The following is a 24175-nucleotide window of genomic DNA, read 5'->3' as shown; positions in this document are numbered from 1 at the left end:
GAGCAACGCCGCTCGCCGCACGCCACGACGCAGAGGTCCTGATGGCATGTGAAGTGTCTGAAGGGGAGTGCAGCAGATTCCACGATTTCATTTACGTCTGAGAGCAGATGCAACACGAGCAAGGATCTGGTCAGGAGGAAACAATCTGGATGAGCGTCATAGAACAAGTTCAAGTGTGATGGGGCGGTGATGCCAATAGCAGGCTGTAGGGAGGGAATAGGAGTTTCTTTTTTGTTTGTTTGTTTGTTTTCAGTCTGTCAAGTGCAAAGGTGTTCAGGTGTTCAGATTCCACATCCAAACTCAGGGAGATGCAGTGGAGGCAAATTATTTAAAGGACCTGTTTCCTGTTTTTAAAAACTGTCAGGTTGACAGGAAGAAGTGTTCAATGCAAAAATGGGGAAAAAAAATAAGTAAAAGGACGTATGTGTTAGTGGCAACATGTAGTGAAAGTACTACTGGTTTGGTCCATCTGACTGATACATTAATAAATATCTGACATCAGATTCATCAGCAGCATGTTGTAGCTGCTGCAGGTGGAGCTACTCTGAATAATTTTACACACACAGTTTAATATTCAGTCTTGAGGGCTAATCACATGATTAATGGGCAAGAAAAGAAGAAAAAACTACGTGAGATGATTGGAACGCTTGCTGAAGTGAAACCATGTGAGTTAAGTTAGAATGGATAAATCACTGGTCAGCGGAGAAACTAACAACTCAAAGACGTTTGGAATGTGACCTCAACTTCATACTGCTTTTATAAGACGTCAGAAGGCCAAAATTGTAAAAAAAAAACAAAAAAAACAAAAAAAAAAACTCCAGTTTGATCTTTAACCTTATCCAGGACTATTGGATTATTGACTATTAATTTATTAATTTATTTAATATTAATGACTATTGTCCATTGGACCTCAAGAAAGAATATGTGCAAAATATTTGTTGGTATTCATTTTATTTTATTTTTTTTTTCAATTCATTCAATTCATTCTAGACTTTTATATTATGTTAAATATATTTTCTAAGTTGACATATTTTTGGTTCCAAATGCATGACAAATGTCCCTCTTTTTATCTAAAAAAAAAATCTTTAAACATAAAAAATCAATCCCTGTCACCTAAACCAAATGACCTGGGGTCCCAAAGACCCCAAAAGTCCTAAATAAAGTTAACACTGTGTTATATATAAATGCCTTTATATTGTCCATTGTGTTGAATCATTATCTTAAAAATGAGTTAAGCGGTCATCAAATGTAGTGGAGTAGAAAGTATTATAATAATAATGATGATAAAATAGCATAAAATGTAGAATCACTGTAAAAGTTTAAACCCCCTGCGGTAAATATCAAGTGTTTTTTATCTCATTTACGTGTCCGTACAGTGTTTTCTATGCTACAGAAGACACGACATGATCAAGATAGCGGAGACAGACTTTCAGGGTTTCCATCCATCATCTATACACCACTTCATCCTCACTAGGGTCATGGGGGGCTGGAGTCTATCCCAGCTGACTCAGAGACAGACAACCAAGCACACTCACATTCACACCTACGGACAATTTACAATCACCAATTAACCTCAACATGGTTCTGGACTGTGGGAGGAAGCCAGAGAACCCGGAGAGAACCCACGCTGCACGGGGAGAACATGGAGACTCCACTAAAAAGATCCCAGATATCCACTTTCAGGGTTTGACGGCTGAATCACTTCAACATCACAACTTATCATCGTGTGACGCTGACGAGTTTAACAGTAGAAGAGTTGTAGGTGAGCTGGTGTTCTCGAGCCGCAGCGATTGGTGAAGTTCAGTCAAAGGTCACGTGAAGTTCCAGCAGCTGTTTTACAAATCAAGTTCATCCTTTACATACTGATTCCCCATTTTTGCTCTGGAAATAGTAACGCTAGCCACAAATATCACAACAGTTGGACGGTTGCCTTGAAATATATTCCAGGCCCCGAGAGCATGAATTCTGATGATTCTGAGTTTCTGCTTTTGTTTCATCTTGCTCTTGATTTGTTATGAAGTCAAAATGTTCAGCTCTGGTTTGTAACCCAGTGGCTCAGTTCAACATGGAGACACATCGCCTGTTACCATCCGTCCACTGCTTCTCATAAAGGAAGCACACTGGAGACAGAGGAAGGATTTTTCTTTACTTTAGAAGGAACCTGCTGCAGCTCATAGCTTCACCTTCACAAATGCATTCTGGCACACAAAGAAGACCAGATTTTCTCTGTTTGAATCACACAGCAAAAGGAAATTCAGCGACCAGTTCTTCTATATTTTTGTGTGTTGTTGTATATGTTTAATTACTAGCAGTATATTCTTTTATCTATCCCTGCTTTAGCGTATTAATTACTAGTTATGTTGGGTCTATTATCCAACTCAGTCCAGTGTGATGTTTTTTTTTATTTTTGTGTTTGTTTCGTAACACTTTTGATCATTTAAAGCTGTTTTATCTGATTTGAAATTTAAGAATGTGTATCTGTTATATATATATTTCCTTTCTAAAGTTATAATTTTAACATTTATTTTATTTGAGCGGACCTATTAGAGGCTCTTTCTGGGGGGATTTAATGTCTTGTGCAGGTACAGATCCACAAGCTTGCCGTCTACTTTGTACTTCATCTCTGGAATTCACGACCAACATCGATTCACTCCCCCAATTCAAATCACAACTTTAGGGCTGCCTGCTCTACCTGAAGCCTATTGTTCTGTTTAATTTAGTGATTTTACTTATTTACAGTCAACCCCAGCCCCCCCCAATCTACCTCACATCCACCTACTGTAAACTCTATTTAAATGTGCAATATCACCTCTGACCATGCTGTGCAATATTTTTCTAATTTCATACTGTACATATAACCTATCGTATTTTATATTTAAATCTCTTCTATTTTTTATTTTTTGCTCTTTATTTTGCTCTTATTCTATGTTGCACTGAAGGAGCTGCTCTTAATCTCATTGTACATGTGTATAGTGACAATAAAGGCATTCTATTCTATTCTATTAAATGTTGTTTCTTTTAATCGATTTGTTTACGGCGTCCTTGAGTGCTGAGAAAAGGCACCCTCTAAACAAAACGTATTCTTATTAATATTATTATAAATGTGGATGTCACCGTGTAGCTGTTCTTTTAGGACGAGCTGACATGAAACCGCGAGTCCTTTAAATCTAACTGACCAAAACATCCAAACAGCCACGACCGCGCTCGGCATCGCAGCAGTCATTTCTCGGATCCATAATCGTCCACGTCGTCTCCCGGGCGTCTCCCGGCGCATCCTCATCCATCAATCTGTCCCGTCCAGGCTCGTCTCTGTCAGGGCGACTGCCTCGTGTAATCACGCCTGGAAAAACAGCAGCTCTCTGTTAATCACAATACAACAGCAGGCAGACACCTCCTGCCAGGCCACTGGCAGGTATCCATTTACTCTTAAATCCACCTCAGATAACCCCGGCAGAGATCTTCGCCTCTTGTTTTTCTCTTTGTTGTAACGTGAAGTGCATCTTTTCTTGCTGTTGATGCGTCGTCTAAATCCACACCAGAAGACCACTCAAGTGTAATTCAACAAAATATCTTTAATAGATATAAACATTTTTTTGTTTGTTTTTTTTACACATCACAGCTCAATGGAAACAGAATCACATGCTGTCACACATGTTAAGAATGAAGGCATAGGGGCGATCTGCTGTGTTAGGGGCCTGGGTCTCTTGTCGTCTGAGTCCGGCTCGTGGTCTTTGTCCTGTTCTGATTCCCCCCCTTTTATCTTTTAAATCTTTCATATCACTCCTTTCACTCTCCTCTAGCCAGTAAAGCAGAAATACATCAAAAAAACAAAAAAGAAATCGTAAAAAATAAAGAATGAAGGTGCAAATTTTTTGATGAATATTAAATTCTCCTTATATACAGTTGCACAGTATCCGAGTACAAAAGGAAACAGTTACAGCATGAGGCTTAAATAAGGGCTTTTTTGTTTTTGGTCGTGTACGGACCAAATTCCGGTAGCAGATTTACACACTACAGATAACTCTGTAAGTGGAATCTCAGGATTTACACAATATCTTACTCTGTAATCTTATACTGAACAGTACCGATTTAATCTATTCAGAGAATTAAGGATCAGATCGAGGCCTTTTAGCATGCGATGGACAGAGAAGGGGGTCAGTTCCATGTAGCATCTTACATGTTGTCAACACTAGGTGGCACTGTCTATCAATCCACTGCAGCAGGCAAGGCAACAGAAGGTTTCAGGAGAGAAAAAAACAGTATTTTTGGGTGAAAGGTTAGCCGTCTCCTGTTTAAAATTTCAAAAGGATATACATACAGTACACCGACCGTTATAGGTACATACATATGTCTAACCGCATATGGCTGTTTGTCTTTTCTTGGCCATCGTCTTCGTCATAAATACTCTTTACAATATCGAGGGAAGGTGTGAGAAAATAACATCGTGTATTTACAATAATCTGAATAAGTGACACTGAGTTGTCAGTTTCTCTATCTTTATGGCACCCATATTGTGTTTTGTACAATATATATTCTTTTCACTTTAGCAGTAGTCCCACAACAAGTCGCAATAATCCTCGATCCACAATCTTTCACACAGACGGACAACTTGACCTTGCGAGGGTCAGTCTGTCTGTCTGTCTACTCGCAAAACGACACCTCGCATCATTTCATAGAGCTTCTATTTCTATATTTTTTCGTCGGTTAGTAATACAAAAATAATCAGCGTTCTCGTCTCGGAAGTGGTAAAATTGAAGAACGTCTCGACGGTGACAAACTTTTACAGCAAACTTAATTCGACGAGTACGTCAACCTTTATCGCGCGACCGTAATCACCGGCTCTCGCAAGGCGTGGAGAAATTTTAATTTGTGTTAGAGCTTTTTAATTGGAAATCTGTTCACTTGTAATTAGCTTAGCCGGGGAGCTAAACGGGGACAGTAACTTTAAATCCCTTTAGGTTAGTTTCGGCATCTTGCTCTCTCTGACATGCAGGGACACCAACAGTCCATTAGATTGGAAACGAAGCGTCGTATAATTGAAGAACTCCAAAGGAAGGGAGTGCATGCTGATGACAACTGATACACAGCAGTTCCTCTTTTTTCTCCACCCCCCTGTTTGTTTTTCTTTTTCTTTTTTCCTCATAATCAGTCTTTTGTGGTGATTCGTCAACAGATCCGTAAGACCGATGGCGAAAGATGGCGTGTAAATCCACGTTGGCACTGGTTTGTAAAAGCCCAAGAGAGTTTGTTTTGTAAGTGGTTCTGTTGAACACCGCGAGTAGTGGTTATAGTGGAGAGCGGTGGGCAGCTGTGTGCGGCGTCAGTTCATGTCGATGGTGTTGAAGACCCACTCGGTGAACTTCTTGAGCTTGGCCGAGGCGCTGTAGGACTCCTCCAGGAGACGCTGGTTGTCCTCTCGCAGGCTCTGGATCTGAGCCTGTAGCGACGCCTTGGCATCCTTCTCCTGATGGCGAGAAACAAGATGTGAGGTACAGGAGACGAGTCAGGAGAGGAGTCAGTTGAAGAGAACTACAGCTCACCTTCTTCAAGTCCTCCTGCAGCACCTTCACCATGGACTCCAGCTGGCTCACCTTTCCCATCAAACAGGCTGGAGTCTCTCTGTAAAAAGGCACAACATTAGCTGGGACACTAAAATGAAGGTTTAGATTTTCCTCCCATTTCAACCACTGATGTCACTGATTAGCGTGCCATCAGCCAGAGAGCAGGACAAACTGGTGCTATCAGCTGCAGTGGTGTGTGATTAGAATGAAATCTGCAGGGTCTTCCAGGACACAGAGCTGGAAAACTGGAGGATTAAAGCAAACATTGGTCGCGGGCCATGACCTGAGGGCCTCTTACCCCGGCGAGGGTTGTCTGAGTGGAGCCGCCTGAGGCTCGGCCTGCTGGGGGCTGGTGGCCGCCGCGTTCTCAGCCATGGAGCTCTCCTCCTGGGCTGCTAGGAAAACCAGCCTCTGCTCTGAATACAACAACACATCCAAAGACATCATGTTAGACCCGGAGGGACAGAGTAGAGTAACAGCGCCCTCTTGTGATGACGATGAAGATGACAGCTCTCTGCCACACCTTTCACTGAATATCAGAGATTAATCTTCTCTTCTAATTATTTCGAGGCAGACACGAGAAGACAACATGCGCCTACCCTCAAAGGCTTTGGCAGCGTCGACCAGGTGGGCCCAATCCAGCGGGCCATCTGCCCCGGTGTCAGGCAGGGGCATTAGAACGGGGTCCTGCAGCTGCTGCCTCTTCCTCTCCTGCTCCAGCTCGGAGCTCTCTGGGGCCGACAGATCTCCTGGGAAGGTAGGAAGCGTGGAGTAAAGCACACCGGACAACATTTGCTCTCCAGAAATTGGTACATTTTACAGCCAAGAGTCATATAACATATTAAACTGGAGCTACGTGATTGAATTTCTCTTGCTTTTTTGATGTGTCTGCTTTTATTTCACTGTGTTGTAAATTAATCATCTCATTTCACTGGTTGCTTCACGGGACAATACACATAGCTGGAGTATAAAAACTAGAGATTCACCCAGCGACTTGTGTGACGCCCGCCGGCTGGGTCCGTGGCGGGCGGTGGGCGAGCGTGGCATGGTGGAGCAGGTGAACAGGAGGTCAGTGGGCGTGTCTCGCTGTCCGCCGGAGGACGGCTCCCTCTGTCCGCTGTAGATGCTCTCATCGGACAGCGTTCTCTGAAGGGAGCGACGACTGGGTGGCGGGCCCGGAAACAGCGGCTACAGACAGGAATGGAAAAAGACAAGAAGTGGCAGGAGTGAGGCAAGAAGAGAGAAACTGGAAACGGTACTGAATTGGAAAAAATAAAACCACACTAATAGTCAGTGGTTCCCAACCTTCTTCGTCAGCACCCTCACAGACTCGAATGAGCTAATATGTTGTTATTAATTAGGACATAAAGCTGGGTTACTTGTAAAGTTGACGTATTTAGCACCGTTAACACGATAAAAGTGGCCCATTCTGCAATATGTTTTAAATACAATTGAACTGTTCATATATAGTTAGCTTTTTTCAAGTCTGAATTTGCACTTCTTCTACTCTGAGCGGCAGAAAATTAATATTTAAACCACCTATCCATTAGTTTTACCCAACACAACTCTACTTTTAGCTAACTATTTGAACAGTTTAGCTAATATCTTTGCGGCTAACCACTTAAACTGTTTATGTATTAGTTTAAGCTAACTAGTTCAGTTACTGATTAGCTTCAGCTAACTATTAGCTGTCTATTTACATTTGGCTAACTTTTTCAATTGTATATTCAATGGCTCTATGTTTATTAGTTAATATTTAGGTCATTACTTCAGCTGTTTAGCCATTACTTTTGGTTAACCAATTAAATGTATTCATGCTTTACTTTTAGCAAAGTGATTTATTTCATTTAAAGAGCTTAGCCATTGCTTTAGCTATTTTCAAACATTTATTAATTACTTGTAGCCATTTCAACACTTTATTTATTAGTTTTAGTTAAATATTTTAACTGTATGTTCATTAGCCTAAGCTAACTGTTAGCTTTGGCTTTGCCTTACTATTTCAACTGTGTATTCACTGGCTTTAGCAGCGATTTCAAATGCTTATTCGTTTTTAGCTAACTATTTTTACCACTTTTGTTTATTTCAACTATTTATCCATTAGTTGTAGCTATAAATTTTAACTATTCATCTATTGGTTTTAGCTAACTAGTTTGACTGTACATTCACTAGCTTTAGCGAATTGTTACCTGTCCATTTATATTTGGCTTACACAATGAAAAGTGTATTTACTCACAAACAGTTTTCTAAATCTATCTAAATTAAAATCGTATTTAATCAGTTTTATAACTATATCAGATGCTTATCCAGTACTCATTGGTAACTAATTCAGGTTCTCTGCTCACTTGCTAACCAGTATCAGGATAAGTATTTGTTACACTATTTGGCTATTTATTTATTTCCATGTGTTTGTTTGTTTATGTACCCCTGGTGCACAACTGCAAAACACCCCCCTAGGCTTCAAATACCCCGGTCAGGAATCAAATCCATAAACTATGTTATTGGCATCGGTATAAACCGTCAGGCCAAAGCGTTTCTCGGTACCTTCTCTTCACTTGTAGTGGGTGGAGGGCTGTCAAGTGTGATGAGCTTCTTCAAGTCTTCTTCCAAGCTGGACTTGGCGGTGTGCCGCTGGGGTGACTGGGAGCCCCGGAGATTGGCCCTGAGCTGGGGCTGCCCCCCCAGCAGACCATCACTCTGGTGCCGTCTGGACATAAAAGCAAAACCCAATTCAGACAAAACCGACTTATATCTAAATAAGACAGCGTCTACAGAAAATACGGAGGTAAAGTTTAAAGAAGCTGGCAGCCAAGAATTTAACACCAGTCACCAGGTCAGACTCCCAGAGAGCAGACGGGAGGAAAATCTGTGAATGATAAGCAACTATGTGATCTGTCCTCGACAAGACACTTAACCACTTAACTGCTCCACCAGAAGACTGTGGTTTGTGGAGCGACCGCAGGGTGTGTAAAGAGTATTTGTCATCAACCACAAATGATGCGATCATCAGATCAGGCCAAGTTCACAGACGTATGCGGCTTTAAACGGATTAAAACAAAAAGGCAAGGATGTCTAGTCACTCTTCACTGCTAACCAAACAACACTGACTTCAAAGCTCGCCTACACCACATGGTGGCACTGCTGACCAAATCTAGAAAACCCTTCTGAATGAACCCAACAGTCTCTGGGACAAATACGACAACATCACTGACAGCGGGACGCATTTCTACACTGAATTATAATCTTTTAACAACACGCAGCGCCGCATTAGACACAGTTTTAATCATTTACAGACGATTAATAAAAACTTCTCCTATCTCACTTGCGAGTGCTGCCAAAGTCCACAGAGTTGACGGTCCCCCCAGGCTTCCTCCAGCCAATTAGGTACTTTGAGGTGGCTCCCTGACGAGGGTAGAAGCTCTTGGTCCCCGGGGACTGAGGGCTCGGAGATGTGGGCGAGGTGGCTGCGGCGCCGGCCTCGTTCTGCGGCGACATGGGCCTGCAGCCCTGTCCCATCGGACTCCCTGAGTGACCAGAACTGATTGTGCTGGAGGCAGAGAAGGGCAGAGAGGTGAGACAGGTTTGGGTAAAGACGGGTATCAAAGGCTTTGATACAAACTCAGAGAGCAGATTAAGTGAGTGCAACAACTCCTTTCTCAGAGTTTCTTTTATTTCCATCTTGGTTCAGTTCATATAGTTGATGAAGCCTCACTTGGCCACTTTTCTTTTAAGCCCAATCTGTCAGAATATCTCGGCTGGTGTATCAGGACTGTGCACAAACAGTCAGACAATCGTAAACTCATTCCATCACTTCTTCTCCCACCATCTATGCAGACGGGATCAACTGATGAATCACAAATAGAAAATAGGACACAGTGTCCTTGCACTTTATGTCAGCCCCTTTAAATAACATTTCCGCATAGTTTGACACAAAAGCTTGAGTTTTCAAACGGCAAGTTTTTGCGCGTGTGCAAGCGCGCATGTGCCTGCAAATACTATAAAACAAAGCTGCCAATGTACAGGTCTGGTGGAGCTGAGTTATTTCTGGCTGAGTGAAGAAGAGAGGGAGGAAAGCTTTAGTTGATTCAAAGGAAGTGGGATTTAGAAGAGGGGGAACAGTGCTGAGCTCACAGTCTGCATTTCTAGCAACTTCAAGCACTTCCTTTCTATCATGGATACCAGGAGACGGAGATACATACAAATGCAAAACCACACACACACACACACACACACATTTCATTCTTCCCCTCTCCCTTTGTTAATGCCAAACCGCAGAGCTTTGGACTTTTCCATCTGGGACGGTACAGGATATATCTGGACTACAATGAATCACTGTCTCTTTAATGAAACATTGATGCAAAGGCAGACATTTCTCAGCTGCCTACACAGCTGACTGTAACAGACGGGCAACACACCTGGAATGGGAGGCGGCATCGCTCAGGCTGTAGGAGCCGCTATCGGCACCTAGCGGAAAGGCTGACGGGCTCTTCGCCGGGATGTCGGTGCCTCCAGTGGCGACGAGGGAGTCCGGCGTCGGAGGTGAAGCGTCGGTGGCCCTCTGACTGCCCGCTGGGTCATCCTGCCATGGGATTTTTTCTTTGCCCCTGAAGGCACCGGTGGAGGAAGCTGTGCTGCTTTGGGTGGCAGTGAAGGAGCTGGCGTCGATGCCGCTGTCGGTGGAGGCGCCCTGAAGATAGCCGTTGAGCTCGAGTTCGCTCCGCACTCCTGAACGGGAGCCGACTTCGTACCACTTCTCATCGCTGTGGGCGGAGCTGGAGGCGTTGCTTGATAGCGTGTTGCTGCTCGACTGGCTGGAGGAGTACGGAGCATCTGCCTGTTAACAGATGAGGAATAAAACGATGAATTTAAAACAACATTTTTTTAACGCTACATATTTTCCAAAAATTCAGTTTCGTTCTTAAATGACTTGGAGAACCCACGATTGCTTATACCATTGTAATGATTAGGCTACACTTGCATGAGCAGACCTATTCCCACAGTCTCTAGTCTGGCTACACATCTTTATCCTAATGCTACAGAATGTTCTGGCTTGTTAGTATTTATTTAAACCAATCACAATTATCTTGGGTGGTGTTAAGCCCAGGATGTAGCAACGGTGCCCCTGCAAAATAGTTAAGGGGGAATTATTGTTGTCGTTTTAAATAAAATCAAGCAGTGCTGCCTTACTGCACTATACAAATCTCCAGCATGCAGCTTGCTTCTCTGAGGGGAAAACCACATGTAATGCACAGTGAAAATGGCAGGTTTACACCCAAAGTCTACATCCGGTAAGTCAGGCTACACTTAGGCAGATGTTGGAAACATGCTAATTACTGTCCTTGGTGCTGGTTAGTGTACGCAAACTGTTGCTCTTACTCAAAAGTGCATGATCAGTACCAGTCATTAACAGCGACCCTTTTCGTCTGCAAACAGCAGCAAGACAATTACATATCGTGGCTGATTCTTGCTCACCTTAGTGCCCTTGTTAGGAGACATGTGGCCGCCCTGCTCTGACGGCTGGAGTCGGGGGATAGCCTTGGAAACCACAGTGTCTAGAGGATGTAAATACAGTAGTTATATTACAGATGTGTTTTATTAATCCCTGATACAGAGTTACAGAAGTCTGGCTTACCTGAGCTGGTTTTATCTCCCAGTCTAGCAGCTGCATCACCCTCCCCAGTTCGGGACCATCCAACACCAGTGCTAGACGACCCTTTCATCCCGTTGGCGCCCTCGCCTGCCACCTGGCGCACAGATGACACGGGGGACTGGCAGTTGTTATTAAACCTGGAAGCGACATAAAGAGGGTCTCCTGTGTTAGCGTGTAGTGCACTTCTGCGGGACAAAATTTTGTCTGGATGCACCAAATGTAGTCAACGTAAGCGGCAGCGAGGGGCAGATGAACTTACCCATCATGTGTAGACTTCTGCTTCCAGTGGCTGGAGCCCATGGTGTCTGTGTAAGAGAGGCTGGAAGGGGAGTTTGTGTTGTGGAGTGTGCGACCCATTACTATGGAGCAGGCAAGAGCATAGTTGTCGTTCCCTGGGGAATATCTACGAGGACACATATGGAAGCCATTAAAGACACATGCTGCAACCAGACAGATACGAGTTCAGCGCGTCTGCAAGTTTCATAAGAACAGTATGTTTATTCTCAGACCTTTTGGGGTTAAGAGGTCGACCATCGCTGGATACACTGCGGGGAATAGCAGCAGAGTTACTGAAGTCCGAGGGCGGGGCCTTGATCAGGGTTCCCCCTGTGCCAGCAACGCGTGTTTGAGGGCTGGATGAGGTGCGTGGCCACTTGCTGTTGTTGTTGGTGGGGCGAAAGGGGAACTTTAACTCATAGGGCATGCCCTCCTTGTGGTTCTTGTAGTCCACAAGCGGCATGTGGTAGATTTCTGAGCAGCCTCTGTTGGCACATGAAACACTCACAGTCAGAATAGTTGAAGGGCAGCCACGAAAAAGCCACACAGCAGCGCATTAACTCTGTCTGTTCATTTTGTTGATCTTCTGTACTCTACCTGCGCGGTGTGGAGTCTTCGTGTGGAGGAATAATGACCACCTTGACAGTGACAGAGGTTCTGAGCAGATCAATCATCTGCTCGTGGGACAGCGAGGCCACTGCCACCTTGCAAATCTCCACTAATCGGCTGCCCTGCCTGAGCCCAGCCTGCCAGGCGTAACCGTAGGGCTCCACCTCTGCTACGATGCCCTCAAAGTTGACGTGAAAGCCCAGCTGGCCCAGAGCGTTACGGCGAAGGGTCATCTCTGTTGTCTGACTGCCCTTGGTTAGCAGCTACAGAAGAGAGAGAGTGAAGAAGTTATGGTGGAGGAACAGAGGCAGACAAAGAGTGAACAAATGTCCAATCTATAAAACTTTACCAACAATGTCTTCCAGAGTCACATCCTTTGAATATGAAATATATATAGCGATATTTTAAATTATTTGGTACACTCCACTGAAACCGACGACTTGAGGAAACTCTGCCGAGGCCTTCTTCTGCCTGTTCCACTTACCTCCAGCTCTGATGCCTGTCACATCGCCCACAACAAAGGTCGAGCACAGGAAAGGAGAAAACACATGCCAGCACTGGTAGCAGGCAACAGTCTTTATTTTTTTCACTTTGTTTACCATAAACTAGGACTGCAGTGTCCGATGAATAATTTAAATACCCCACCATAAGCGCCGTCTTACCTCCACCACATTGAAAACCTCAGAAATGATATCACCATAATCAAATTACTATGTATTATGCTGTGCATGACTTATAATCATAGAGTCAACACAACAGCTGTGGCTTTTTGCTGACTGTATAATTTGAGGCTACGCCCTTATGTTGCTATAATAACATGAACAATTCTTATTTTTCAGTACTCCTGTTGTGAGGGAAGTGGACGGAGTACAAACATGCCTCAGTCCCTATTATCGGACTGGAAGTCGCTGAAAGACTTCACTGAGTACGTCTTGCCTACATACCTGGTAACAGACACTCCAGAACTCCCTGACCTTTGCACTCATTGTTTCAGACTGGTTGTATGATTTAGTGTTTATTCTGCTTTAGTCATTGTTATCTGTACTGACTGAGCCTCCCAGATAGCTAGCTAAATGTAAATATGAGGATAAAAGCAGTAATGCATTCATGATAGTCACCACAAGGTGCTTGTCAGAGCCGGGTGTTTGACTCAGAGTGACCCCTCATAGCTACAGCAGATGGTGGGTGCTAATGACATGTACTGTTACAGACAGTAGTGGTGTCCCACTGACCTCCAGTCTTTTGACAACCTCTCCAAAGTCTTCTGTGTTGTTATTAATGGAGCGCAGTGATACGCTCTCCCCGCGCTCGTAGTAGATCTTCATGGAGGCGGGGCTCCCCGTAGACCAGCCGATCACATCCCGCGTGGCGCAGTTAAACACGACCGCTTTGGCCTCTTGATCCAGTAGGATGATGAAGTCGTTTGAAATGGCCAGCAGACACTCGCGTTCGGCACCGGCCACCTGATCTTCGGCGTGAACCTGCCAGGTGACGGCCCCCAGACTCCGCAGCTCCGCCCCGCTGTACGGTCGCACCTTCTCCCGTCGTTTGTGTGCAAGAGAGATGAAGGGGAACTTCCCAGTGGGTTCTACTGGTGTACTGGTGACGTGACGCTCTGCCAAGTCCCGCAGATACTCCTGCCGCGTGCGCGTTGCCATGGCGCCAAACTTGTCCGACTTGTGGGCTGCGTTCTCGGCGTTGATGACTTTGGCCAACAGGAAGTCCCTGAAGACGGTGGACTTTGGGAAGGTGACACCCTTGGGGATTGGTGGGCCGAAGGAGGGAACGTCCTGGGAACGGGTGACGGCCACACTGCAGAAGAAGAAGAAGAAGAAGAAGAGTGTGAGGTCATTGCAAGAGCGTGGACATTAATGAACATGATCATAAATCAAACTGCTTTTTATAGGCTTTTACTGCAATGTACTTAAAAAGTACAGTTTACTTCCAAAAAAAATATTTAATAAGACTAATAAGGACGTTCATAAGTAAAAAAAGAGAGTATGGGATAAACAAAGACAAATACACTAAAATTAAACATAAATATAAATAGTACGAGAAACAAATAAGATGTTCTGCACGGAACTGAAGACAGAAAGCTAACAGTTTGGCACGACTGTCGTGTAACTGGAGGGAAACGTTGCCATGCAAGGACACACAGTGTGTAAAGAAGCATAGCGGGGACATCTCTACATAGTTTCCCCTGAGGTATTGTTGCCTTTGACCTGCTTCACTTGTGAGTACAAAGAAGGGCGTTAAAATTCCTACAGGCAAGGCTCTCCTCTTGTTACCCTCTACTGCTCCTGTTCCATTTGCACACAAAGCCTGTCCGAGGGTTAAATTACTATAAATTAGTAAATAGGTGTGCGTAGCTCTGCCTTAAACCTGTTGTTCATAAGAAACTTGGCTCACTGTGCAACAAATTCAACACAGTGAAGCTGAAACATACTAAAAGCATTTCACTTTTTGTCAAAGCTTTCGGTGGCATGTTTACACTCTGCCAGCTTAATTCTTGATGCAAAGGATGAAGTCCATATGGAGGCTGCCAGTGCATACGTACAGTCAGTAGCATATACACTAAAAGCCCACAAGAACGTGAAAACGAAGACGCGGCCGCGGATAAGCCGATGTGACAGTCCTGACAACTCTCCATCCAGCCCATTAAACAGATAACAGAGCCATTGCCCGTAGCAGAAATGTTGCGAACCATGCCTGACTACACTCAGTGTATAAATACTATACATCCAATCACAGATGACAAGCCAGCTCCCAGTGCTGACACCCTGCCACTCTCTGCTACATCATGGTATGGAGAAGCAGCGCTGCAGCTCGAGCTAGCACGCACTAACAGCCAACGTTTCCTAAACAAAGATCTAGTTATGCAATCCGCCTTGTTGGCCCCGTGTGACTTTGAGGCAGCGGTTGAAAGCAGCAGATTAGCACCCTGCTGGCCTCAGGCCACTTACTCCTCTAATGCTTTGGTCTGGCTCAATATGACCTGAGCATTATCCAAATCTCAGCAGCAGGCAACAACAGGCTATTAATAACTGGATGACTCAACAAATCATAACATACTATTTATTAATAGAGATTAGAGAAGACTTTGGATGATTGACGTGGTCTTACGCAAAATATAAAAGGATATGAAAGGAAGACAAAAATCAAAACAAACAATCTCTCCGTGAGAAAATCAAGTTTCAAGCTGGTATACGTGATGTGTAAGAACTAGTGGGAGTGTGAATCGTGTGTGTGTTTGCAAAGGTGGGACGAGTCATCAGCAAAAAATCTGCATTGCTTTGAATCCAGTAAGTGAAATCACAGCATCAGCTGTTCTGCATGGTTTTAACCAACACACCACAGCATCAACACAAACATCCAGAACTTACCTCCAGTCTTCACCAAAAACCACTCATGCTCTTCAGATTACTGCTACGTGAATTCTTTGTTACAATCAGTGCAACGTGATGAAATGATTAGCTGTGCCAGCGCTAACTCAGTCCTGCTCTGTAGTTCCAATACGACATTCAGGAGACACCACTCAGTATGTTGCAGCAAATCCTTGAAACTGAGCTCTCTTGTGCGGACCCAGATTTTTTCCAAACCATCAGGGAAAGGCATTCAGGGAAAGGCTTGTGATAAACAGCCAGGAGTGAAGTCTTAACACATGGTGCCACAATCCACAGAATATGAGCAGAAGCCGAAGGCTGACACTGTGCAAGTGACTTTGGGTGGGGTAGGTGGGTTGTCCTCAAGGATTCTGTGTCTTGAGCCTCTCCATTTCATCCGTGAGGTAAAGCAGGATTCCACTCTTTCTCTTGTCCCAGAGTATAAATCAAAAAGTGATGCTTTTAGGCAAAAAGCAAACTGAACGAAAGTGTCCACTCGTCAACTGGACGGAGTTAGCTGGTCAGCAAAAAGAGACTTGGCACAGAGAAGAAAAAAAAAGGGCTTGAGCTAAATTAGCCCAAATGTGACGCTGGTTTGAGCGGAGAGACAGAAGGCTGGCCTGACCCGTCCGCTCCTGAGGTGGACTCTGCGAGCTCTGAGGAGCAATGCTCTGAACAGTCCTCCCCACTCACATGCATGTCCGGGTGAAGAGAGCACTTCATGTGCATGGCGCTAACTCCTTCAGACCACTCCGACTCACACTGCCCAAAGGCAAAGTGGCAGGCAGGGAGAGAAGAAGAAGGGGGGGTTGGGACTGGTATTATATGAGTGTGTGAAGAGTGAGCTTTTGAGTGAATTAGTGTACGAGGGCGAAAAGTGTGTGCGTATGTGTGTGTGTGTGTGTAACTGTGCGCACTGTGTGCAAGTGAGCATGAGAAAGAGGTAAAATGGAGAAATGGGAGTACGAGAGTGACGGGGAGCAACTATGTGTGCATAATATCTGTGTATTCAGAGCAAAGAAAGTGTGTTTGCGATGGTGAAGCGGTGCACAAGTGTGAACGCCACAGAGCTGCAGCCTGATCGTCACGAGGCCGAGAATAAGCCAGCAGAGGAAAACTCTCATTGGTTTGACAGCTACTGCAGAGATATTAGCTTCTATTTGATCACAATCAAACAAATTCACACTCACGCAGGCGTATAGTTGAAACAAACATGCACAGTCCTCGAAGGGCCGCACGCTGGCCAGGCAGCAAGCTTTTATGTTTGACCCATGCCTTCCAGTCAATGCTTTTGACTTAATGCTACTGTAGGTACCTGCATGAAAACATCGCTACGAGCACTCTGAGAGATTGGTGTGGGGCTTTTAAGGATCCCATAAAGCGAGCGCAGTTCTGCACACAGACAGGAAGTTAAAACCAGGGTTTGGTCAGACTGGCCTACTTAACATTGTAATGAGTTTCCTTTGTCTGAAGATACATTCATGTATATTCAGCAGATGGCTTGTGAGCTAACCTCAACCTCAGTGTCTCACAGGACCGTGAGAAAATTCTGTAAGACTGAACGCTAGAAATGTGTCCAAGTCTGTGGTGGGCTGATTTTTTTTTTGTGTTTATACTGGACGGCTTAGCACATGTGTTAAACACGCCAACTTTTTCTTTCTTCCTTTCTATCTTCAACAACGACCACCACATAGTATGCATACATGTGTGGAAGCAAATGCAGTCGTAGGGTTAGCTCAGTGGGTTGCTTATGAAGTTGCATTTAATTATTTTTTCTGCCGTGTTATCTGTACTGTTCAAGCATGAACACCCACCTGTAGCATGTGCTGTCGGAGCAGGGGTTGTGCACCCGTACGATGATGAAAACATGCTGAAAGTGGGAGCGAATGGCCTTGGGGGTGAAGGGGTGAGCTCCGGGCTCCTGGAACACAATGGTCACGATGTCGTTCCCAATGTGACGCTTCCTCAGCAGCTAGTCACAAAAAAATAAAGTTTATTTAGAAAAGTGTTGCCATCGAATCTGAGAGTAAAGTCAAGCTTTTGGTGCATTCCATTTAAAGGCAATCAAACATATAATGCTCAGAAAAAACTACAAATATCTTTGATAAAGTGGTCCAAGAAGCGTATCTGATTCCTCGTGCGTTTGTTTAAATGACACACTCTCTTTCTTTAGACACTTCATCTGTTTCCAAACAAAGGACTCTTCCATTTCCTGCGCTCTCCATCCTTACCTGCTGTTTGTTGTTCGGCGTGTAAGGCAGCAGCGTCGACACATGAAACATGATCTCGTAGTCCTTGTACGAAGTGTACAGGGAGTAAGTGCCCGTGGAATCCGCTGCAGGAAAAATAGCAACGCATTGTTGAGACCCCATTGTGCAATTACTGCCATTCATCTCCGTCTCACGTGTGCATTCAGTGTGCTCAGTGTTTTTCTGTGCAAGACAGGATGCAATTTCGCCAGAGCCCAAACAACTACACAATGCCGAACCGTGGATCAATGTCAGCCTGTCAAAGCTGAAGCTCATAAAGAGAACAATTCGTCGTTTAACTCGTGTATCCCATAAGTCGAGGCCGTTACGGTTTCGCTTGAGATTGCAGTTTAGAACGAAGCGCAATGTATCTAAACAGCCTATAGAAGTGCACGTGTGGATGAAAAAGGCAGCTTCGTTCATTGAATTAACCAATCTGTGTCTATTTTAGTCAGACAGCCAAAGAAGTATTGATACAGGGACATTACATTCATGACTGGGTTGAGCTGTCATTTCATGCAGCGGCTTGGGAGAGAGTGTGATATTAGACATGCTGCAGAGAAGGAAGAGAAAGTGAGGCAAAGCTGGAGAGAGAATATTAGGTCCAGTGAGAGGAAATAAAGAAAGGCAAGATAAAGGGGCAAAGTACAAAAACTATAAAGTGTAATATGAGGTAAGGGAAAAGCCAAACTACCATTCAGGAGTCAAGTTCTTAAACTCAAAACCGCGGCCACAGGCTAAGAAGTAAATCACACATTCCATCCGCAGCCTTACATGTGATCATTTAACAGGTCGGCCACGGTGGTTAGTGGCTTTAAAGGTGCATCAACGGCTTAAGTCGCGGATGAGTAAAAGCAGTAAGAGCGCCGTGTTTATGTGTTGTCTGTGAGTGCGTGGTTACTTTTGGTGTCCAGCTGGGCTCTGTACTTGGTGAAGCCTTTGAGGCGGACTTTCTCCCCCAGCAGCTGGAGGAACTCTTCGAGGGCGGGACCGGCCATCTCGTTGTTGTACATTTCCTCCTCCGTGCTCTGGCCCGCTCGGCAGTACATCACCCCCACCTTCACCTGAAAACTCAGCTGGGGACAAGCAAAAGACGCAACATGAGACACTTCATTTGTTTAACAGACCACTGAAGGACTTAGAAAACACTAATCTGAAAATCCTCTAGAATGTTGTGTGGTATCCTCCTACCCCTTGTTCATCCAGTTTCATCAGCTGCTCGGTGACTTTGGGCGTGTTGAGGGCCAGTCTGAGGCAGGACAGATCCAGTTCTGGGAGAAGGTGCTCCAGGACCTCTTTAATGGGCAGCCCTCGGGTGGTGCCGTGCTTCGAGGTGGAAGGCACTGCATCCTCCAGTATAGATCCTCGAAGGGTAGTCAACTGGAGGGATGGAGACGGAGGCGGGAGAGGAGATTACAGTGAGGAGTGTGCGAAGGGAAGGAATGCACCTCAGGAATTTTTGATGTGCTTTGAACTTCCTCGTGGAGATCAGACACACTGATAGCAAAACATATCTGCTTTGACACAAGGAAAAAAAGAAGAAGAAGAAAAAAACGAGAGCTGCTGTGGTTCTTAAAGTGATACCAGCCTCTTATTTTACCCTTAAAGGGGTTGAAAAAAAAAACAATAAGACAATTATGGCTCAAAGCTTTGGGCAACTGGAAAGTGGAACTGAGGAAGAAGAGGTGGGAGGGTTTGTCCGAGCGTTCTGTGTACACAAAGTGTGCATTGTGCCCAGCTCTGGGACTGAACTCAATCACTCGGCTATCATAAGCAGCTGGAACGGACGGAGACTTTCTCTCTCCTGCGAGCTTGAGGCTGTGCTGGGCCTGTGTTTACAATGGACCTGTGTTCCCCATGTTTGGAAGGTAGGATGGAGGGTGGGGGTGCTTAGGTACTTGGGTCTAATGTGTGTGTGTGAGGCGGGGGGTTTAATCACATGCACCTGTCCTACTTCCATCCACAACAAACAGCCCCGAGGCAGATGCCTTCAGCCTCTGTCTGGGAATGCATGTCCACATAACAAATCCCATAACCCCAAAATTTAAAACCCAATATCCAAAGCAAAACAGAGAGGACTGGGAGGCAGCGCTGCAACTAAATATGACATTCTATTTTTACTGAAACAGAGAAGTAAAGCTCTCCACACAGCGGTTTTAGGTTGTTGACAGGCCTTGGAGGCTGGAGGATGAGTGCACTTCCTGAAGTTTCTTCACACATTGCTGATATTGGGAGACAGCTGAACAGCCCAGGGGCTGGTTGCATAAGAGGAAACGAGGCTGGTTTTACCTTGAGCTGGTCTTCCTACTACAGCATGTATAGTAGTAACTGAGCTATGCACACCTTCTATAATGGCAAGACCCGACACAGACGAAGAGGATATAAGCTCCATGTTTGCTTCATGTTTAATATTTAACAACACAAAGATGCTTTTCACACAGCCATAAAAAATATTTTTAAGCTTCCCTAATCTGAGAGTGTAAATATAATACTGGATCGTGTTGTGAAAATGTGTAATCACTCCGCAGCAGGAAGTAACGGTGTGATGTGATGCTGAGGTCGAGGGTGCAGGCAGGACAAGGCGCCATGTCTGACCTCACTGGTCCTGAAGATGAGCCGGTAGTTGTACTGCTGGCCGTGCTCCTTGTCCTCCTCCTGCTTCTCCCTGCGTAAGCTCACTGCCACTGGACCCAGCGCCTCGTCCATCCCAAAGTAGTTCCAGTGCTCTGAGGTAGAGGAAGCAGGACAATTAAGAAAACATCTGTTCAGGGATATTTAACATAACTGCTTTGAACAGCAACCACACTCATATGCTGATAAGTGCATGTAATGAAGCCAATTAAATGCATCTCACCCCGAAGGTAGAAGAACTTCCGATAGTAGTAGGCTCCCAGGTCCACGTGCTCCACGATGTACTGTTTGCCCTTTTCGCTGAGCATGCTGGGGCCTTCCTTTGGGCCCTCGAGGACTGCTACTCCGGCGTTGGTGCAGTGTGTGCTCACAGATGTTTCGTACAAGTTGCTGTCCACAGTCAGGGTCCCTGAGCCACCGCTGCCTGCTCCACTGCCCACAAGCCCATGATACACTGCTCCACCTGCTCCCAACCGGCGCCTTCCGTTGCCGTCAGCACCAATCTCATTGCGGAAGCAGGGGCAGCTTAGGAGCATTTCGTTGCTCTGCTCCTCTCCTGCGTCCAGGCTCGGACTGTCCCTAGAGCTGAGCTCCTCCTGGCTGCCACTCGGGGAGCTGTAAGGCAGGCTGTGGGTGGATGACAGCGTGGAGGTAGCCGAGGCCACAGCAGCAGCAGATGCCCCCGTGGTGGTGTTTTTCCTCTTGCCTGCTGCAGTCTGCCGCAACTGAATCACTTCGTTGAGGTCGAAAAGCATGCTCTGAACGTCATAGTGGGCAAACCCTTTCTGACACACCCAGGGCTTGAGAGGAGGTCCCATGTCATCTGTCCGGCTGTCCTCAGCGTCAGACCCCGCTCTGGGGGAGTCCGACTCACCTCGCACGTTCCTAAGTTTACGGAAAATAGACTCACCGCCTGTCTCAGACTTTGTGCGTCTCTTTGGAGGCTTATCTCTGTCCTTGGATTTAGGAAGCTGGCCGTCTGTGACATCGTCCTGAAGGTCAATGAGGCCCTGTTTAGAGCCAACATTCAGCATGTCCTCCAGTTTCTCTGGAGCAGGGCTACGCTGGTCAACTTTGTCCCCTTGATAGCCCTTAAGCATTTCAAAGAAGCTCTCTCCAGATACTCCATGCTGGTCTATGGAGGAGGTGCTGCCATATTCGCGGTGAAGAGGGGACCATTTGGTTCCCGGTGATGGACCCCAGTCTTCTCCGCTGTCTCCACTGCCTTCCATCTCACTAATAGTCATGTCACTATTGCTACGCTGGCGGATGCGTCTCTGCCGTGGGTTTCTATGTGCCGGACCTCTGTAGTCTCCTGGGGCCAGATAACGGGTGTCAGGGCTGTAATTGTTACCCTGGGTCTGGGTTCGATTCTTCAAAGTATTGTGGATGTTACGCAGCATTGATGAGTCCTGAGGGCTCATGATAGAGCCTAACTTAATGTGACTTTTTCCGGCTGAGGGCACACCAGAGTTGTCCGAATCTACAGATGAGTGCCACAGAGCCCCTGCAATGTCTTTCCTTGGGGGCCAGTCAGCCACCCGAGCTCGTACACCCATTTTAGGCACTCCTGTGCTCACAGTGGGATGGACATTGTCTGTGCGGGTTGGGACAGCCCCTCCATTGACCATACGGAGGTGGCGGGTGTAAAACTCATCGGTGGCGGGGACTGAACCCCCAACGGTGCGCTCCATTGGTGGGCGCTTCAGGCTGGTCATGACACCAGTGCCAAAGGCTAAAGGCACTTAGCAGGTGGACATGGCTGCCTCGGGTACGGGATGCTGTTCCCTGACTTCATCAGCAGTTTGATTGTCTGGATCAGTAAGTGGAGATGCGAGCCCGAAATCTTCAGCACTCAAGCCTGCATACTGCTTCCTGTACTGCAGCGACGCTACCACTGGGCATTTTCCTCACTTCAAACAAACAACCCTGGAGAGAAAAAAGAGACCAGTTAGTACATGGAGTAATTGGTGACTCACAACACTCTGAGTGCAAATAAGTAAAACCAAGCAGGGTGGCAGGTCTTAAATTAATAAGCAGCTGAAATAAGATCTTGGTGTGGGAAAACCACTTTATACAACTCTGAAAAGTCTGCGCATTTATAACTTATAAACACCACATCTGAGTTAAAATGTGAACAGTTTAGCAAAACTGTGATTTCAGTGAGTCCAGTAACAGAACTCTTACATCTATATCTAGTAAAAGAACTCTTATATTACCTGAAAATTAAACCCTGTTTTGTGAGGATATCGTTTTTGTACAATCTTCCCTAAGAAAATGTGCAAAGAAATCTTCACAAATGTGCAAAACGTTTGAAAGCACGAGTGATGTGCAGTATGTGGGATGCACAAACCTGCCTGCAAAACAGAATGCAAATGTGTTTTTTCTTTCTTTTTCTAGTGACAGCTTTTAATGAGCCAGTGAAAAGTCACTGACATGTTCAATTTCAGATAAGGGAACCTACTTTTCAAACCAATTTCAGCATAAGCACTGAGGGGAAACATGGAAATTCAGCCAAATTAAAAAATGAGGTTAACAATGTATGTCATTTTTTCCCTTGAAAGTAGCAGCAAAGTGATGCATTTTCCTTAATAAGTTAATTCATCCAAATAGAAGCTGAATTGGCTTACGATTTACTAAACCAAGGTTACGTACGAGCGAGAGAACAATGTTTTTGGATCGATCAATGAACTTCTAAATCCTAATCTGGCAGACCTCTAAGCCCCCTCCCCCAAACCCGCCGCCGCCGCCGCCTCTTGGCTTGCGACTTCCCCGACGTCTCCTCGCGCCTCCTCCTTCAGTAAGCAAACATTAGTGATTTGTATTGCTGAGTTGCAGTTGTCGAGATCAAATACGCCAAGCTGCACATCAAAAAGCAAAGGCGCCCTTTGAAAGTCATCTGAAAAGTGGGTGATGATCCTCTGCCTGACAAATCGGGCCAATTTGGCAGTGAGACACTGGGGGAGATTAAGGCTCTACTCTCACTTGGCCCTGCCTGGCTGTGGCTGTGATCACATTAGCCACCGGCAACGAGAGCACTGTGACGGGCCTACAGCACAGCCACCTTCACACCGCATCAAAACCTCAGGACCAACTTTATGCTTACTAAGGCGCATTCACTCTCTGGACAGAGGACACTCACCATTAGGTTCAGCTTGAAAACAAACAAAGCCATAACATTAAAACCACTGACGGAATAATCTAGTCGATGTATGAAGCATTTTGATGATGAAATATCTGCTTCCAGCTCATCTAGTTTGAAAAGTTTCTTTACTCCTTAATGACAATATCACTGGGTTGTGAACAAAACAACACATTACAGGTCATTATCTCTTTTCCAACATTTTTCAATATTTTCCGACACTTAACAGAGCACTCAGCAATGAAAACAATCGTGTCTCCTTGCCCCCTTGTCCACACAACAACAACTAAGTGCTATTGTGGCAGCAATAATATTTAAACGTTAAGGCCGATCACTGCACAAACGTAATTGAATTTTCTCATTCAGACAAACAAACTGCATTCTGTTTGGAAGCAGCACCGCGTGACTAGTAGCAGTCAATTGAGAGATGGGTCAAACGTTCCCTAGACAACGCGGTTTGTTTGATATATCAACATCAATTTACAAGTCAGACAAAGAGTGCAAGCGCACAAAAAATCTCAAGGCTCTGCAGATGATTCAGTTTTTCAGAAAGCCTGAGGCGAAGCATCCCCAGTCAGCCGCACTTCAAAACAGACGAGTGTTTTCTGACAACAAATCTTTAAACCTGTAGGTATTATGCAGCAGACTGGCCTTCTGCTGGTTCAATATTGTGCGAA

The 24175-nt window shown here is 45.3% G+C and overlaps 1 protein-coding gene across 1 annotated transcript in view; it reads right to left on the bottom strand.

The window, feature by feature from the left end:
- Positions 1–3600: 3600 nt before the first annotated feature.
- Positions 3601–24175, bottom strand: part of LOC103363132 (signal-induced proliferation-associated 1-like protein 1) — a 37220-nt gene continuing 16645 nt past the window's right edge. The window contains exons 2-21 of the mRNA XM_008289752.1: positions 20580–22285; positions 20321–20451; positions 18917–19105; positions 18627–18801; positions 17708–17811; positions 17291–17448; positions 13326–13905; positions 12082–12356; positions 11718–11969; positions 11468–11611; positions 11191–11345; positions 11031–11110; positions 9974–10392; positions 8881–9105; positions 8103–8265; positions 6548–6749; positions 6161–6310; positions 5860–5977; positions 5541–5619; positions 3601–5464 (exon numbers count right to left, since the gene is read on the bottom strand). Of these exons, the coding sequence (XP_008287974.1) occupies positions 5321–5464; positions 5541–5619; positions 5860–5977; positions 6161–6310; positions 6548–6749; positions 8103–8265; positions 8881–9105; positions 9974–10392; positions 11031–11110; positions 11191–11345; positions 11468–11611; positions 11718–11969; positions 12082–12356; positions 13326–13905; positions 17291–17448; positions 17708–17811; positions 18627–18801; positions 18917–19105; positions 20321–20451; positions 20580–22074 (5238 nt within the window). The 5' untranslated portion in view covers positions 22075–22285 and the 3' untranslated portion in view covers positions 3601–5320. The remainder of the gene's footprint in view (positions 5465–5540; positions 5620–5859; positions 5978–6160; positions 6311–6547; positions 6750–8102; positions 8266–8880; positions 9106–9973; positions 10393–11030; positions 11111–11190; positions 11346–11467; positions 11612–11717; positions 11970–12081; positions 12357–13325; positions 13906–17290; positions 17449–17707; positions 17812–18626; positions 18802–18916; positions 19106–20320; positions 20452–20579; positions 22286–24175) is intronic.

Source organism: Stegastes partitus, unplaced genomic scaffold, assembly GCF_000690725.1.
Source record: "Stegastes partitus isolate 25-593 unplaced genomic scaffold, Stegastes_partitus-1.0.2 Scaffold634, whole genome shotgun sequence".
Lineage (NCBI taxonomy): Eukaryota > Metazoa > Chordata > Actinopteri > Pomacentridae > Stegastes > Stegastes partitus.
Note: the sequence above shows the minus strand (reverse complement) of the source record. Positions and strands in the feature narration are given on the sequence as shown.